Consider the following 19,240-nt stretch of genomic DNA (forward strand, 5'->3'; position numbering starts at 1 on the left):
TGACAAGAACAATCAATATCACAAAAGTTGTCAAGAAATCAACCTTCCACTTTTAGGTACATTTCAGTGTGAGTTATTATTTATAACCGCATAAGCACATGCAATGACAAAATGTGACGGACAGTGTTCAGTCAATAATCAGCATCCTCCTGTCTCTCTCTCTGTGTGTGTGTGTGTGTGTGTGTGTGTGTGTGCACACTCCATTCCAAATGTTTCCTTCACTGCTGCTTGCATTCCTCATGCAGGGCTCATCCGGTGTTGACATGGACTCCATTACTGTGTTTTGAGCCCACTGACATTCCAGCCAGAGCTGGCAAAGAAAACACCAGCTGTTTGAACTGATCTGCTGGGTGTGGGGGATTAGGGACATGGAACTCTCTTCTTAAGGCCAGCAGCTGGCTGAGCTTACAAGCACCAGGAACTATACGGTTTTCCCTACGACATTCCCAGAGCTGCTGGAGTACTCAGCTGTTCAGCTCTGATCCAGAGCTACTTCCTGTGTGTGTGTGTGTGTGAGTATGTGTGTGCGTGCACACGCTGCCTGTTAAAGGCCAAAATGAAACAGGACACCAGTCAAATACAAATCCAGGTTGCATCTACATGTTGTACTCTACTTCTTTTGAGTCGCATGTAAAAAGTACAGTCTAAATATTATACATACAGTATGTATAAGTTGTTTTTGCACCGAATAGAAGGAAACGGAATAATTGTGCACAACCTTTCCGACATTTATATTTTGAAATTTCATTTGTAGAGCTTTGTGCATTTGATTTGACGTCCTATGGATGGAATGTGTCAGTGTGTGCATGTGTGTGTGTACGTTCATATTTTTGATTTAATCCTTGCACAAGTATCGTAGTAAATCATTTGATGTTGTGATCCTCAATCTTGTTTGAAATCCTTAACACGGAACAACACTGAAGCTTGACTTCAGTTCAAATCACAATCTCAATATATGTCAGAAAATGACATTAGATATTTAGCTAAAACCCTAATATAGATGACTTGATTCACACATGAACGTGAGGTTTAGCTGCTGATTTCTTGGGTGGGTATATTCTTTCCACACCCACGTGGTAGGAGGACAGTAGTAGAAGGTGTCAGTGGTCTGTGATATTTTTATGTCAGGAAATGCCAGTGTAAACCCATGCACACATATGTGTCCAGCTAATTTAACTTTGTTATAAATGGAGTTGTGACTCGAGACTGATGCATCTCAAGCAGGGTTTGTGCATATTGTGCTGCTGTGGTATTATTTGTGGACTATTCTAGACCCCAGTGCATAAGACCTAGTGAAAGTAATGCAGGGTTCACGGCGTGATGAGCTCATTTCGGCAGCGAACGAGACACATTCAAAGACCCTGGTAAATTTAATCACTTCTGTGGGATCGACAGTGTGTTGAGCCTAGAGGAGCAACTTTAACTAAACACGCTTGCACCCCACTGGTGAAAAGGTGACTATGTATAAAACCACCCTAATCGCACACAGCATACAATATCAACACAATACACAATTGCAGTCTTGTTAGAGGCTCAGAGTCTTTGAACTGTTGTCATTAAGCCAGTGTGTCATTGTTAGTAAACGACATGTATGATGCTGCAAACTTATTCCTGCCCATGATAGAAAGTGGGGAAACATCATTAACCTCTACCTTTCTGTTCTCTTGCAGCCACAACAAGTCGTGAAAAAGCCTGCTCAGGTGAGAAATCCCTACGAATGTGCATGTGACACTACACACAAACATAACACACAGCTACAGGCTATTCTGAATAAAGGACCAGAGACAACCTCCATTTGTATGTACCAGTGACCACCTATCCAAGCTCCAAGATGTTTTACAGTGCAAATTTAAAAATCGCTATGTTGCCTTTAGTTTTGGTGGACAACACTCAGTTACTCCTACTTTTCGCCTTATTTTGTGGTCCTAATATATCGGGTCACACTGACTTTTTTGTATTGATGGAATGATGCTGAGACTTGGAAGATGATCAGTGTCAGTAACTGTGCTCGTGGCCAAAGCTAACACTATACCGCTGGCGCTATGACTCAAACCCTGGCCCAGTGAGAACTGTGGCAAAAGTCACATCTTGCAAATGCAGGAGTTGCTCTTGCGAGTTATTTCTGGTGCTCCGGGTGAGAAATTCCGAAGCCGGCTGCGGTTCTTCCACTACAGCGCCATTCACATGTAGCAGATAATGAGATGTCATTTTGTGTCGCCAGTGTGAGTGCCCACATCAGAGGGCCAACAAAAGCATAATGGTAGTAAGTGAGTGAAACATGACACAGGCCCACTCCCACCCCCTCACCCCCAGTATTCTCTCACACTCCAGGAATCCACCAGCCTCCCTCCTCTCGCTGGTGTGGGCCACCTCTTGGTGTGGGCCACCTCTTGGTGTGAATGCATAACTTGCCTCTGATTTGTGGCTGTGTGGGAACAGTGCAGAGGTAGCCGGGAGGTGCTGTGAGGCCCTGGGAGCTGCAAGCTATAAAAATGTCATTTAGTTCTCCCCCGCTTTGATAGGCTGCTTTATCTCAGCAGCCCTTTAACCACCACCACCGTCCCGTACACAACCTCAAAACCCCCTTCCATTCCACTGCACACGATTGGACGGGGTGGATGCATGACCCAGCCGCAAGGTACAACATAGCACGTCCACACTGCCCACTCTCGAGATGAAGTTTCAGCCACTGCTATGGCTACCAGACTCAAGTTGATTGTGCCCTGGAGAAATGCACGTCCACAGCTCTGCAGACATGGTCAGCAACAATTTTCACACACAACTGAAAACAACATACAGCAATGACGAGACTCATTGCAGCTCATTGTTGAAAGGAATAGTTCAGGGTTTTTTTTTTTTGAAGTGTGGTTGGATGAGGTACTTAGGACACATGCTTTGCACAAACAAGGAAACATTCAAGATTCAAGCAGTGAGTGGAAAAAGCAGCAGCCCATAAATCAAATCATTTTTCTGTGAACAGTGAGTCCTGCTAGAAAAGAGAATAACAAAGTGAAAGCAAGGCTTCTCTGTCCCTAACATACACATGTAGGATATTTCACGTTTGACCAGTCGTCACAGTTGGTTGGCTGTTGGTAGTTTAGTCAAACTCGATTTATACGTTTTCATTAATTCCCCCTCTTAAAAAACACAAATCACATAAGTTATTTTTTTTTAAAAAATGCATTTATTTTAACAATAACATTGAAAAAAAATTTTCCCTTATGTGTTAAAATGTAACCAAACACAAACCTAGCTGCCATAACATTTAACCATAGTTTGCAGGGGTGGTGGTTTGCTCTTTGTCTGAGGCTGCAAAACCAAACCAGTTCAAGGCTACTGAGGAGACTGAGTATTTTTCTAGGAGCAGTACTTCTTTGCCTACTGCTATCTTGTTAGTCTCTCTGAAAAAATGCAACTGCTGCAACTTACTAACTGATTAACTAACTAAAAAAATCACAGATTAGTTTTCTCAATTAAAGAAGTACTTGTTGGGTGCACAAAATGTTTTTATTCAAAATCTTCATTGATGATATTTTCAAATGTCTTATTTTGTCCACACATCAAAATTGATCTTAAATAGTGATTTCTTGATAAATAGACCAGACACTATTGACATTTAAGAAGCTGAACAATGTTATCATTAAAAATCATTGAAACATGCAAATTGAGTGCCTTACCCATACATTGAGGCGAAAACAAATCAGCATTGAGATTCTCCGACTGATGTTATCATCTCTTTATGCTCACATCCAGAGTTCTACGACACTGGAAGTTTTATCTACAGAGACCATTTAATTGGAATAAAGTCAGGATGTCAACGTGGACCCCATAAGGGTTATACTCGGGCTGACAATATGGGTCACCCAAGTGGGTTTGTCCATGGTGTCCATTGCGGACCCACCCGTGTTTGCTCACTCTAAGCTCTTGCCCACTTTGTACCCTTTTCCAGGCTAATTGGGTACAAAGTGGGTACTAAGTGGGCATGAGCTTGAAGTGGGCACATTTTGCAGGTCCCATATGGTTTCAGTAACAAGGGCCCCACATGGGAAGCCCGCAAACATGGGAGGGGCCACCATGGAAACCACAGACAAAACCCGCTTGAGACCCATATTTTGGCTGGGTAGTGAGGAATTCGGTCTATTGCCACTCTTGTGATAGATGCTAATGCATTTACTGGATCGTTGAGTAAATAATGAAAACGGTGTACCTTTGAAGGGGAGGGATGACTGGCTGTATTTGGTGTCGTATCCACCCCACCACCTTTTTCTCCTCCCTTGCTCTCATTTGCCCTTGTCACACATGGTAGCATTTAGTGGCCCATTGAAGGCTGCAGTGTGCGAGCACTAATGAATGGAGCTGGAGCTGCAGGATGCAGGAGGGCTTGGGCAGCCAACGTCTGCTGAATGGGAGCGCCGCCACGCTCTGGGAAAGGAAGTAGGATATAAATTATATCAGTTAGCTAGCCTCCCGTCATAAAATGAAGCCACGTGGAAAACGAAATCCATTTCATTTAGCGGAGAGAAAAGGAAGATCTGTGTGTGATCACAGTGGTTACTGTATACCACTGCCCTTAAAAAAGGGAAGCAACATTTTCTCTAGGAAAAGATATTTATCAGACTGAGACAACAACCTTTAGTTTTGGATCCGGCCCACTGGTGGGATTTGTAGATGCTGCCTCAGACAAGGCTATAAAAATTCTGCAAATTACCAAATTCATCAAAACATTTTTTTGGTCCGGGTTAAAATCTACCTGAAAACATTTTAAAATATGTTTGATAGAATACATTTTGCCATCACAATTATTTTTGAGCTGACATATTTTACTTATTGGATTGCTTGTTATGAATTTATTTATTAATTTATCAGGACAAATTTCATACATAATGAAATACACACATCACTTCAGTCTTATCTGCTTCCGTATTGTTGCTATGTCATCAGAATATAGGCAAGTTGTGCTTGATTTTTAGCGGTCTCAAACCTCTGAAGTGTAGGGAGATCTTGCCTTGATTCTATATAGATTCTGTCATGTAAACATTGTTTTCTGATTGAAAAAAGAAATGATCAGTTTTAGGTATGTACTATTCTGATCTTAGCCAATTATAGTTCACATCCAGTAATATGATCGGTTGTTAGGTGCGAGATAATGACTTGTATCACTGCAGCTAATTCTTTTTCATAGATCCATATCCCTCTACATTATATTAGCGCAGGCTGACTTCCCGTTTAATCTAAGCAACACAGTGAAACATTTACAGTAAAAGGTTGTCACAATTTTGGCAGCACCATGGACAGCGTCATGGTCAGTCTGTGTTGTCCCACTTTTGGCCCTTTTCCACTATAGTTCCAGCTCGCCTCTCATCACCTTTAATTATAGCTTTGCAATGAGCCTCTACTTCAGTGGTTCTCTAATATAGGTCTGACACATTGCCAGTTGTTCTTGAAATGTTTGCACATTCATATTATCAGGATATAGGTTGGTTTATGTTTTAACGTATTGCTACTCTTGGTAACCACTGCACAGTAACTAAACAATGGAAATTATAAATGATATAAAAGGTTCTCATAAGCTCCTCCATACAGTTTAGTGGATACAACAAGAACGTCTGGTAATCCATTTATTTTGCCGCTTTCACTGCCTGTTATAAGGCCTTGACATACACCTGTAAATGGCTGTTATGTTGTTCTGGTAGTTCTCCATCAGGGATGACTCCATTTTGTCATGCACATGACCATTTCCTGTCAGAGGTTAACCATTCACTCTATGGCGGCCTGGCAATTAGCTGCTCGGTCAACCTTGTGAACAAGTGAGTGGGCAGATGTGGTCGTGTTTGTCCTCACCTTTATTTGTATGTTTCCATGCACAGTAACAATGAGTTAAGTTGCAGCCATTTAATTGGACCACTGGCCTTGGCCTGGTATACAAGCTCAGTGGTTCCCAGACTTTTTACAACCAGAGACTTTAAGTACCACCTGAAAAAATACTGAGCTCTCGAAGTAACACCATGATCGCCAACATTAAAATACAGTGGCGTAAATAGGCCGACCACAGTCAGCTATGGACTCTTCACAGGAGGCAGATTTATTCCCAATAAGATCATTTGCTCTCTCATCATCCTCCTATACACTGGTATAGTGAAAATAAATTAAGATGGAGCGAGAGATAAGGTGACTCTTATTGTTATTATTTAACTTATTGTTAACTGATTAACTGTTTCATTTTCTACACACTCCAGTTAAAAATCTCTCAGCTCCACTCTGTTCACATACCCGTATGGTATATACAGTAGAACGGTATTACTGATTTTCCTCGTAGTACCACCAGAAGAAGCTTGCATACCACTTGTGGTACATGTACCACAGTTTGAGAACCATGGCTTTAATATATATGGGTCAATGCCTATAAGCCAGAAACTGTGAAACATCTGCAGAGTGCTTATGTTAGTTTGGATAAAATTGAACATGCAATAGCCAAGGATGGATTACTGAAAGGACCCTACCAGGCCCAGGTGCCCAAGGGCTTAGGAGGCCCTGACGCCCAAGTCTCTGCACTACTATCCTGATATCGTTACTACTACATCATTCTTCCTAATATTATAATGGGGCCCTGAAGCAAAATATCACTAGTTATTATGTGATGCCTTAAGGCAGTTTCATGCAGCCGTGCAGCGATGACTCCGCCCACGTTGAGGAGATACTATATTGTAATGGAAACACAACCAAACGTGTCGAGACACGGCTCATAATTTGTCCCAGGCAATAGCAGTTTGATTCCCAACTGCCTTATACTTGTTAGTTTCACTTTGAGAATTATTTTTTTATATGTATTTCCACATCTGCCTTTTGTCAGATCATTGTCATGTACTGACTGATCATCGTTTTTATTCACAGGAAGAAGAAGAAGAGGAGGAGGAAGAAGAAGAAGAGACTGGAGAGTTCCAGGAGACAGACTAAGCTTCCACACCATCAAACCTCTACCTCATTCAGCTGTCAGGTCTTTCAAAGTGGAAAGACTTCCTTGACCACTTATGTTTGTCTTTTTCCTACGTTATTTGACTTCAGTTAAGATTTTTCAAATATCTACTATATCAGTTGTCAGTCCTTGCATGCGTCCACACTGATCTGTCACTGAGCAGGCAGCAACAGTTCACCTTTGATACACATTTCCACACAGGTCATGAACATCAGACAGTAATTCTGCTGTTGCTGGCTCCTGTTGGCTAATCCCAGACATATTTCATCTCCATCATTCAGAGACAGACTCACCATCAGACCTGTACATCAACCTGATACACCTCAATGAAAGTCATGTAAACCGAAACAGGCAGCCATTATGAGTAAGCGTGGCCCACACCCCAACAGTCACAGCAGCATACGTAGTCACGCACCCCCACCACGGCTGACTCATTCTCCAGACTTTGACAGGCGAACACAGACTGCGACAGTCGGGTTTTATATTACGAAAAATGAAAGAGCTAACGTTTGCTGTTCCAATATTTTAGCCGTGGCTCAAAAACAAAGGAACCACAGTGACCTTTGGTCTGACGTAAACCCAAACCAAACTGGCGTCGAACCGCCAAAGACAGGGAGACATGGAGATCTTTCCTCAGGGCAGTGGCTCATCCATCCTGTTTGTTCGCTAAAGTTGTTAGCGTTTGCTTTCCCACACATATCCCCCTACATAATCCTTATATTTAAAAAAAAAACAAAAACACCATCCTCCTGTGCGCTCTGTCTGAGATAAAATGGCTTGCGTTGACAGTCTTACTGCGAGTTCACATTGAACACGACGTCATTTAATCACATCGCCTCTATTGAGTTTAACACACCACAGGATCGTTTTTGTGCAATTGGCATCTATTGAACAGGGGCCGTGGGTTCTGAAACCCTGTGCATGTTTGCCAGAAAAGAAGAAAGGATGATTGGTTATTTTTTTTCACCATTGCTAAAGTTACTAAAGTTTGCCACACCCTGTCTTTTGTGGAACGCATCTTAGAGCTCTGGGTGACCACACACAGCAATTAAAACGTTGTCCTCCATTCTTGTCAGCAATGCCGGTAAAACACGAATTACTTTATTACGACAAAACAACAACACGCAATTTTAATATGACTATCACGACGTCGCATCTACCATCTGTCGTGTCTGTCACATCATTTTCAATGCACGTGCATTGACTTTGTATATAATTTTGTTGCGTGACAAATTTCAATTACATTCACGCACCAAAGGTGGTGAATCGACCCGGGAAGGTTTCAATTTAGCCTGCTCCCTGTCATTGATGGATTTATTCACCTCTTCCTTGAGAAAATGACAGAAAACTTATCACATCTCATTGGTATCCCACAACAAAGCTGGGACTACTGATTTACATTAATATTAACTTGTGTATGTATGTCAATAGCATCATTCAGTTTGTTGTTTGTGCAGCATAGCTTTAAAACTTTTAAATCCATCATTGATGTCACACTGCAGAGAAATCTCCTCAGGCGTCTTGCTCTGCAAAAAAAAAAACGGAAGAAAAACCTCAAGAAAAACCACAAGAATAAAGCACACATTACCTCTGGACACACTTGATAACATGGATTTCGCGGCAGTGTGACACTGAATGACTCCACTCGCACTGTAACTCCAGGGAGCCTCACTTTCGAGGGAACCTGATGATGTTCTCTGGTCACTGATATGCAATATCGTCTCATGATTTCAAACTACCTCTGACTCAGCACAACCAGCTCCTGAACACTGTTGCTAAGTACAAGCACACACACACACCCTTGAACTACAATATCTTTGAATATGTTAATTGTATAATATTTACACATGTGGGTCTTTAGAGTCTGTCTCCACCACCTGCTGTGTTGACTCAAGGCCCATTTATACTCTATTTTCATCTGTTCTATGTCCGTCCGTCCGTCCCAAACGTTATCTCTGTCACTGTCGCCTACATACCCCCAGACATCTTTTGCATTGGTATGGATGGTACACAATACTTCCTCTTGAGGGCAGTGACGAAAGCCAAGTTGCGGGCATCAACAAACATGGTGACCATTGAAGCAGCACCATCTTGTAGAGACGCTCTTTGAATCTTTCCGCCAATTTTAAATGCCTGTATAGACTCTTCTTCTGTTGTTTTTAGTATAGACTCCATACTACCCCCACGATTTCTGGTGGTATTTCTCTGTTCTGTCCATCATCGTAAGCCCTTCTGAGAACTTCTGAACATGCACAATGACGGACGGCGATGAACGCAAAGTATGGATGAAAGCCTCCATCTGTCTTTGTCTTTTGTGTAGAGCATAAATGGGCCTTTACCTGACTTTTTGAGTCATTATTTTTCAAATACTGAAAACACAAATGCAGCTAACCTACATCAAGTACTGTTTTTTTTCACTCTCTCTCATTAACCCCCATGTTAATTTGTGTCTGAACATTGCAATGAAACATGGTTTTAATGATCTGCAAACTGGGACCTCCATTTTTGAAGTGTTAACTTGAATTTATTTTGTATTGATTCACACAACAGTTTAATAAGGATCAGGTGACATGATATTACTTCAAATATTGTGTTTTTCTTGCTTTTTTTTTGGCTTTGATGTTTTATGTACTACCTATATGTATATGTACAATACCTCAAATAGGCCGCTAAAAAAGGACATAAATACCTACCTCCAGTCTTGAAAAGGAACAATTTTGCCGGTTTACTTTCATTGTGATATAATCTCTATCAGTTTCAGTTTCACTTCACACATTGTGTACCAGATTAGTCCGGTTTCCAATCTCAGTACATTTAAAGTGACCTTCAGGTTTTGGAACAGACATGTGTTGGATTTTTGTGTATGTCATTCATGAAAATGTTTTCTTGTTTTTAATTAGTAGACGTCTCAATATACTTGATTAGCTGTTTTGTGTACTTCACACAAATGTGATTTTCTTGTCTTGTTACATATATACATATGTGTGTGTATATATGTGTATATATATATATATGTATGTATATATATGTATATATATATATATATATATATATATATATATATATATATATATGTGTGTGTATATATACATATATACTGTATATGGTTAAACCAGATGTGTATGGAATTGCTTTTCACTTAGTGATAGATTGTCATTTCCCATCTGCCATCATGGTAACCTTTGAAAGGTTAACATGGTATTTTGAACTTTGGCCACAGGTAGAACCTCAGAGGAGCTGCAGCACATCAACCTGCTGTCACTTGTGACACGGACAACTAGTGTAACAGAAGTAGTGGTAAAACTCTCTCTAAAGAAAGCCTGCACAGTGTTTTGATCTAAAGAAGTTCCTTTGTTGACGCCTCACATTCAGCAAGCGATGCTATCTGTGATTATCATTATCATGATCAGCCTGTATTTGTTATTGGCCATTTAAGTTTTTCAATCAAAAAAGTAGTCAAAAGACCAATCTTTATTTGACAAAATGCATGAAACATATTAACATTTGAATTAGCTTTTAATAATATGTACTAATGGGTACGGGCTTTGCTTAACAGAGGCTACCATCTCGCGCTGTCATGTTTCTACAGCAGCCTGGAAGGGACAAGCATTAAATGTATTTTGTATTTTGAATGACATTTACTATGCAAACAAAGACGAATGACACCCTTTCTTGGATTCAAATGCCCTGACCCACTTAGCAAATGGAGGGATTAGAGGAAGAGGCCTCCATTTTTGCAGTGTCATCATTAGATCACACACTGGACCTTTAAAAGTAAAAGGTCCTACTGCAACTTTTACAGCTGGTAGCATGAATTTCATTGACAGATTGATTTAAATATTGAGAAAAAAAATTTGCAAATGTAAAATTTGTTACCTGGTAACAGGTCCTGGTAAAAATTTGAGGGACTAGATCTTCAACAGCTATGACAACAATAAGAAAGATGAATCTCTCCCTCACGAACCGAAATACAGGACCCAAACATTGTGCAGGTAACTATTTTTGATAACCCAAGCTAGTTAAAAGAGAGAGAATCACCAGCTGCTGTTATACAAATGTGTTAAACTGTGTGCACGTGTCGAAGCAGGTTGACCAGTGGCTGTGAAATAATGGCTTTGAAACTGACAGGTTTCATCATTTTAACAATTAGAAAATACTAGGGATGAGGTGATGCGATATACAATATCAATATCTGTCTAATACTCATCAAAATTATATTTTTTTGTCATCCTAAATATCACAGAAATGCTTCACTAAGCACAGACTGTAAAGGCCGTATCAAACTGATCAGTATTTGTAGCTACTCACAGTTATGAGATCAGTATCGGACACCCCTTCTTATCATGTGACCTGTATCTGGATCAGTGGATCGGCTTCAATGGGTCATTTAAAAGTGTATTTGCACCCTGAAATTCTGCAAGAGGCCTCTCTGAAAACATTTAAGACTGTATCAGACCACGCAATGGTTTTCAGACGTGTGTGGCCTCTTTGGTATGTAGTGGGTGAGACTGACTGACCATCTGTCAGTGTTGTATGGATGGTGAAGTGGAGCTGGTAATCAGAACCCACCGAGTCTCTCTGTGTTTCTGGTGGAAAATAGGGGCACTCTGATGGTCACTTGAGGCACATTATGCTGTTCAGCCTCAACTATAACCAGGCTATGGCCAGATTCAATTAGTTTTGGTTCTACACATTCCACGAGTGTTTGTTAGGTGAGACACATGGCAACACAGGCTGTGGTATCATTGTTTGTACTCAGCGTGTGGTCACAACACGACCTCAGAGTCTCACCTATAATGTCACAGTCAAGGTCAGGAAGGGAAAATCACTCTATACACAGAATATGCATTTTGTTCATAGACTGTAGACTTTCGAACTTAGGGGGTGAAAGTTCAAACTTGAAACCTTAAAAACCCGTTTGAATACAACGTATACTGCACAGAAGTGCATCACAGTATCTGAAGTAATAACCCTGGCTTGTAAGTGCAGCTTGGACTTTAAATGACCTCATAGACCATCAGAAAAAAAAACAAGACTCAAGTCTTGGATCCAGTCTTGTCTCTTTTTCAACTTTGCGCAAGCCTGATGTTGGCTGACTTAAACTTTCTGACATGTCAGGGAGTCATGTAAGCATCCAACAGCTGTACAGGAGAAGATGAAAAGTCCCCTATGTACACTACGTGACAAGCAAATTTATACCCATATTTTGAGTCTGCCCTATTCAGTTCACTCATAGTCGAGCCAACTCAAAGTCGGGTCAAGAACTGGCTGAAATTTACACCATAAAGTATGCATCAGGGCGTGTAAATGACTGGTCAATAGGTGCAAGGTTGCAGGTGGTATCTTCAGGTGGCACTGAATAAAATACTAAATAGAAGGCTTTAAGACAGAAGTTTGAAAACCAGTGAGTAACATTGTGTATCACTGTGAGGGGCCTCTTTGTGTTCTTTTGTTAGGGAATTAACATACACCAACAAGGATGTCTGTGATCCTTTGTGAACAGGGTGTAGCTCCTCTTTAATGCACCAGGAGATTGACTGCAATCACAACACAATCCGTACCAGGTAGTATATCCAGATACAGGTCACACAATAATACCAGGTTTAAATGGCGCCCACTTGGCTCAGCAAGCTCCAGGTTCTTGTCCTTCAGAGATGTGAACAGCCAATGTTCTCTGGAGGTGTCATCAACCCTAGAGCTGGGCAGGGTGATCATAGAAGCCACTGTTGTCTTAATGAAGTGGTTTTCTCTTCATGATATCATGTTCTAGTACAATCAAATGCACACTACTACCTCCAGAAAGGCCTATACTTATACCTCAACTTCAAAAAATGAAATACTGTTTAAAAAAATTCAGGTGTCTGAGAGCTTAGGGAGAACATCTTAAAATTTTATATATATATAGTTTATTTTTGTGGGGGATACATTTTTTAAGAATGTTTATTTTTTGCTCTGCCTCTCAGTCACCATAAGGTAAGACTGGACATTTACACTTTGAAAAGGCATTTTCTTACTTTCTTTCTTTATGCAATGTAATGTAGTTGTAGTAGCTGTGGGGTGGGGTTAAGTGGAGAGATTACCCAGCTCTTGCTCTGCCTCTCTCCTCGTGTATCATCATACCTTGTCTACAGTGTCTAACTTTTATTGCTTTCTCTATCCACCTAATATTCCTGTCTTTGTGTTCACTACAATTTTTTTTTGCTTGCTTGCTAAACAAAGTCTTTATAGATATCCACTGTGTTTTATTCAGCACAATAAAATGTATGGCATCCATAACACAGGTGTTTGAGAGTTTATGTTCTTTTTTTAAATGTATAAATGAATTTAACTAATGTGTCTGGATTAAAGGGAGATTTGGGGAGGGTTTGTAGTAGTGAGGTTATATGTATGTAGGTAGATATACAATCCAAATACTGTCAAACATTTTTATTCGGGTCCCCCAACAAACTTGCCCAACCTTTTAGTGAAGATTTATATGTATATGTTTCAAAAAAACATGCATAAAATTAGGTTTTAATTAAATCATCATGAACATATCTCAGAAATTACTCAATCACTAATTAGGTTTGTGTCATGAATGATATTTATCATCATCTTTAAAAAGTGGGTCCCCATTGAGCAAGTTTGGTAAACAATAAGCTAGAGTATGGTTCGTGTGGGAATGTTGTTTTATCTGTTTGATTAACATAATATAGCCTTACCCATTTATTCCCTATGGGGGTCACAAAAAAACAATGTTTGAAAGTGGTGACCAGCGATTGTATTTGCTCAAATACTTGAGACAATAAAAGGAAAGAAGCCAAGTTTTTGCATTAGGAAAGTGATAAAATGGGTCAGATTAGACTGAAAGAAGGTTAATAATGTAGATAAAGAATGCCAGTAGCTCTTGATTTCATCTGTTATTGTAGTAATATTTGCTTCTTGCACTAAGTGGAGGAATGTTTGCCATCAGGCTCCACATTCCTCTGTCATTTCTCCCATTTGTCCAGTGCAGTGAATCGCAGAAGCTGGAATGAGGTTTCACTCACATGCTTTATAAGCGTCATCCTTCATTCACTTAATCTGTTTCCATCGCACTTGTTTTTAATTACATCAACTTATTCTCCTTTCTTACGAGTAAAAATGTTTATGCAATACGTCAAGACTTTTGTTTTGATTTTTCTGTGTTTACATTCATCTTTTTTTGGCGGGAAATCCAAAATACATCAAAAAAGGAATGATGGAAACCCACCATTTATCGCACGCCACTTTTGTTTGCCAGTCAAAGGACGGTCAACACATTCACAGAGAGCGGTCAAAGGTACATTTGTGGGGTGGAAAGGAATGAGAACTATTTCTCTTGATCCGGACCCTTAAACCAGCATCAGATCACTTCAAGACCAGGCACCCACTGACTCACTTCCACTTACTTCCGTCTTCCACTGACTCACAGCCCTGTCATTCTCGCCACAACCCAGTAATCGAAGAACAATTTCCTTCTCCTCTTCTGTGATTCATCTGGGCCTCAGTGGAGCGGACACCCTCCTCGCCTTTTGAAACGCGACCTCAGTTTAATGAAGCACAGGCTCGGAAAAAAAGGCTGTGCAACCCCATCCGCGCACACTTGCCACTTAAAACCACTTCTGAGTGGCGTATCAGCATGGGCAACATTTCTGTGAGAATCGAAGCTATTCTGAGATGCATCCGCAAAGTGTGTGCTGAAAAGACGCTCTTATGGAGTCACAAAAAAATGACATTGTTATTTTCCTATATGGAGACCAAGATGTACAATGGTGGCGGAGAAACAAAACAAAACAAAACCAAAAAAACTTCTGTGGTAACCTGAATCTGGTTTTGGGGAATTTCCACCTCAAGAGTGTCACGACCAAACACACGGGACCAGGAGGTATTTACTATTCCATACAAGGCGTCACAGCTCATAAGTCATCCAGGTTTTTTTTTCTCGGGAATCATCAGCTCCCTGAAACACAAGAGTGAAGTGCTTCACTATCAGAGCTGTGTAGTTTTTTAAAGATTACAGTGAAACTATGCTACATATACTAAACTCGAAAGTGCTTAAAGTGTGGTATTCATTTCATTTGTATTTGTCACATTCATGGAGAACAAAGTATGATAAAAATGCAATGAAATGGTCAATTAATTTATTATTTGTATTTATTATTTAACATTTTTGATGTATTTTTATTTTATATTTATATTTATTTTATATTTATTTTATTCTGTAGTTCGTATTCTGTGAATCATCGGTCCTATAATTCTGCTAAATTGACCGTAGGTGTGAGTGTGAATGGTTGTTTGTCTCTATATGTGGCCCTGTGATGGACTGGTGACCTGTCCAAGGTGTACACCGCCTTCCGCCCTGTGTCGGCTGGGATTGGCACCAGCAGCCCTCCCCCCACGACCCTCATGGAGAGGATAAAGTGATAGAAGATGGATGGATGCTGTGTATAACAATGATATTTGAATTGTCGGATTTAAAATCAATGATGCCCAAGAAATTTCTTAAATAAAAAAATGCAGTTTGAAAAAAGCATAATGAGCATAGCAGCAACAAATGCATTTGTAGAATGCTTTCAATGAGTAAAAAGTAATTACAATACATTTATAATAAATACATTACTACGGAGCAGACTACACAATTTACAATTTAGTCTACAAAACAGACAAGAATCTCACATTTGAAGTAATAAAATGGCAATAATGTCTCAAATAAGCAGAATGTGGCAGATGCCGAAATATAAAGCAACATTGTCATATATGAAGAGGATAATGTCTTGTTTTCCCTAAATGTGTATCCACATGTATCTCGTCCAAGGCGCACCTTAAAATATGTGAGTGCAGGAAGTGCTTGTAGTTGTACCCAAACAGTTTTCAAACTTTATGGCTTCCTTCTTGGGTCATCCCCCAACTCTCCGCAACATCTCATTGCAAATCGTTCAGTAGGTTTGGAGAAAACCTGCGGCAGACAGACAGACAGACAGACAGACAGAGAGACAGACTCATATATGAAAATATACTCTAACTGTTGGAGGTAATTAACAGACCGAACACAAGATGAATGTTTTTAGGGCTAGAAACATTGTTGTGCGCAGACTTTCCCTCAAATTCAGCCCAAGATATTTGTATATGTAACTTATAACGTATTATATTTGAAATGTGTGTTTGATCTGTAATCTTTTTTTAAACAATGTTTAGTTACACAGTTCATATATACGTTCATCAGCCACAACGTCAAAACTACTGAAGTATATCCATATCGTCTCGTGATAGATTTTGAAGGTTTAATTATTTCCCTGTGGTTTCATGGTTTGACTGAATCTCAAATACACACAAATCAGCTACACATTATTTAAATGTTAGTTTATAAGTGTGTGTGCATGAGTTTGCATATATATCATTTTTTAGTCTCAAGATAAAAAAAAGAAAAAAACAGAACTCTATCAAGAGTAGCATTTCAAGGTACAGTGGTCTTCAAAACCCAGCACTGCACTGACATCTAGTGGAGGAAGAGTGAAGTGAGCAACACCCAATTAAATTTTTGGCCAAAATCAGGATTTTTAGCACTTAAAGGACACAGACATATGTTCTCACGGAAAACACAGCAAATGAAACTGACCTTTTATTTCAAGTGTCAAACATTGTTTCTCTTAATGGGGAAGGATGGTTACCTTTCTTTCAGACAGAGACATATGGTTTGACAAGGTATGATGTGTTTTCAGAGATGGTTGTCTCATAAAACTTTAGATGTTTACTATCTCCAACCACTCTGGTCATTCTCCCCCCCGACCTCTGGAATCAACAAGGCATTTTCTCCCAGAGAACTCTCGAGATGGTTGTGCGAGAACGTGCCAGTAGATCAGCAGTTTCTGAAAAACAATCATCGTCACTTAAATCCCCTTTCTTCCTCATCCTCATGCTCACTTTAAACTCGTCTTGATTATGTAGACATAATCAAGACGAGTTTGCTGTCATGTGATTGGCTGATGAGATATTTTCAGCTGGACAGGTGTACCTAAAAAAGTGGCTAATGAGTCTATATAAAAGGTAAAAGTGAGTAACCATGCTGAGTTAAGAATCAACATGTTCTCTACAAACAATGTGTTTACATTCAAATCGACTCTGTTTTTCTCCATCTCCAGACGAGGCTGAAAGGAACTCAAAGTGAACGAAAACCACGACAGACTATAGAACAACACATACCCCTGTAACATATGTCTCCATAATATTTTGCAGCAGCTCCATGGTAACTGGGCAGGATTTGGCTCAGGCCCGGCCTCTCCCAGCCACAAGATCCAATATGTGCCTCTGCATATACGTCTGGTATGTGACAATTGCTCAAGCATGTGAGACTGTGCTGAAGTCCAGGCGAACTGAATCCTTGCAAGGAAAGAGTCTGTCTGTACATCAAGCATTTCATTATTTCCCCACAGATTCCTGGACCTCACGATCACACATTAGAATAAAATACAATCATAATAACTGATCTCATTTCAAAACAATGTTTTGCTTAACAGCTAAATTCCTGTCAGAATATAGACACTGAGAAAAATACAGTATAAAACCCAACATTCAATAAAACAACACATTTATAAAGCAAAAAGAAAAATGCAATTGAAATCCTAATACGTACAACTGTTGCAAGAAACCAAGCAGATGGATAAATTGGAATAGACTTTCTAGTAAAAATTCAGACCGTGTATTAACATCTGGCCTTAATGATCCACTTAATGATACACAACTTGAATCCATCCTCACAGAAACCACAGTCAGAAGTAGTTTGAGGACACATGTGGTTGTCCTCAGGACACATTAGAGACTCAGCTGACCTCCTCTGACTTAACTGTATTTGGTTGATTTGTAGCCACTGCTTTTGCGAGCTTCAGGTAAACTTGACCATAAATAGTGAGATAAACGCCCCCAGATTAATATATATCGATCGGGGAGTGACCGCAAAGTCATGGCAGAGAGAAGAAGAGGAAGTTCACACAATGCTGGTGCCCGCTGATGTATCTTATACAGCCATAAGCGATGTTGTTTATTTTCTTTCGGGCTTCGGGAGTGCTGCATTAATGGTCAGTACTACTGCATGAATTTATGTAGGAATCTTTGAGGGACAGTAAAATGTGTTGTTCTCAGTGTTTCTGGTAGGACCACTGGCTGGGCCACTAAGAAAAGGCTTGGTTTAAAAGGTCTAAAACGCAATCCGGAGCCAGGCCATGGAGGAATTTAAAAACAGTTAATGTTACTGTATGAAAAACGTGTGACACTCTCTGGCTCCACATTCACTAAAATCCACCAACACAGCAGTTCAAAAGAGCCCGAAAATGTACTCTTCAGACCAACCAATTCTTTCCATATGGGTTGCCTTTTATTTAACATTAGTGAGAATGTAGCATGAATGTAGTCCCATATCTTACGGGTCAGTGTTGAATGCAATAACCTTTCTTTTACATAACAAGCAACTATACCTACTACACCAAAATCCAGCCGTTTATTTGTGGTTGAGTTATGAGCCATGTATATCAGGGATATTGGCTCAGTGGTGGAGTGGGCAGCGTGTGAATGAGTATGACAGCTGTGTGATGGAAAAAGTGGTTCACATAGATGCACTGTACATGAGTGTGAACGGGTGAGTGGCAACACTGTAGTGTAAAGCTGCTTTGAGTTGTCACTGAGACTAGAAAATTGCATTTTAAAAACTATAAATACAGATCATGTATCTATTTCCTTTACGAAACAAAGGCACGTTAAACATACAAGCAAAATGAAAGGCATTAAAAGACAGCAAAGTACCAGAGAAAACAGACAATGGGAAAAAAGAGGAAACATAATTACCAGAAATCATTGACAGTTGTGACTTTTAGTTAATACATATCACTCCACTGCATGGTAATACAGTTATCTTTTCAGAATGCAAAACATTTATTTCCTTGAAGAAAGGCAAGCTTCGTGATGCTTGCCAATGTGACATGTCTGTGTGCCAGATGTCTTCGAAATCCCCTTTAAGTTATAGCTGCAAATAATTAGTTTTGAATTAAATTTGAATTATGTGACTATGTTTTCCACCTTTGTCTCCTTCCTTTTTTGCATAGTAAATACTTAAATGCACAGTCATACGTTTGTAGTAAACACATACACACACAAGCGTATGTCTTTACTTAAAGTTTACAAACGTACTGCTAATAAAGTTAAGTGAACAAAATATGACCCTTTTATTGCCGAGGGATTCCTTTTCCGCTAAACCAGCGGTACTTCCTTGTTGTAGTC

The 19,240-nt window shown here is 39.9% G+C and overlaps 1 protein-coding gene across 1 annotated transcript in view; it reads left to right on the forward strand.

Annotated features, from left to right (window-relative positions):
- hmga2 (high mobility group AT-hook 2) overlaps window positions 1–7,357 on the forward strand; it is a 42,622-nt gene extending 35,265 nt beyond the window's left edge. The window contains exons 4-5 of the mRNA XM_058624963.1: window positions 1,671–1,700; window positions 6,892–7,357. Coding sequence (XP_058480946.1) covers window positions 1,671–1,700; window positions 6,892–6,954 — 93 coding nt within the window. The 3' untranslated portion in view covers window positions 6,955–7,357. The remainder of the gene's footprint in view (window positions 1–1,670; window positions 1,701–6,891) is intronic.
- The last annotated feature ends 11,883 nt before the right edge of the window (window positions 7,358–19,240 follow it).

Source organism: Solea solea, chromosome 3, assembly GCF_958295425.1.
Source record: "Solea solea chromosome 3, fSolSol10.1, whole genome shotgun sequence".
NCBI classification, from domain to species: domain Eukaryota; kingdom Metazoa; phylum Chordata; class Actinopteri; order Pleuronectiformes; family Soleidae; genus Solea; species Solea solea.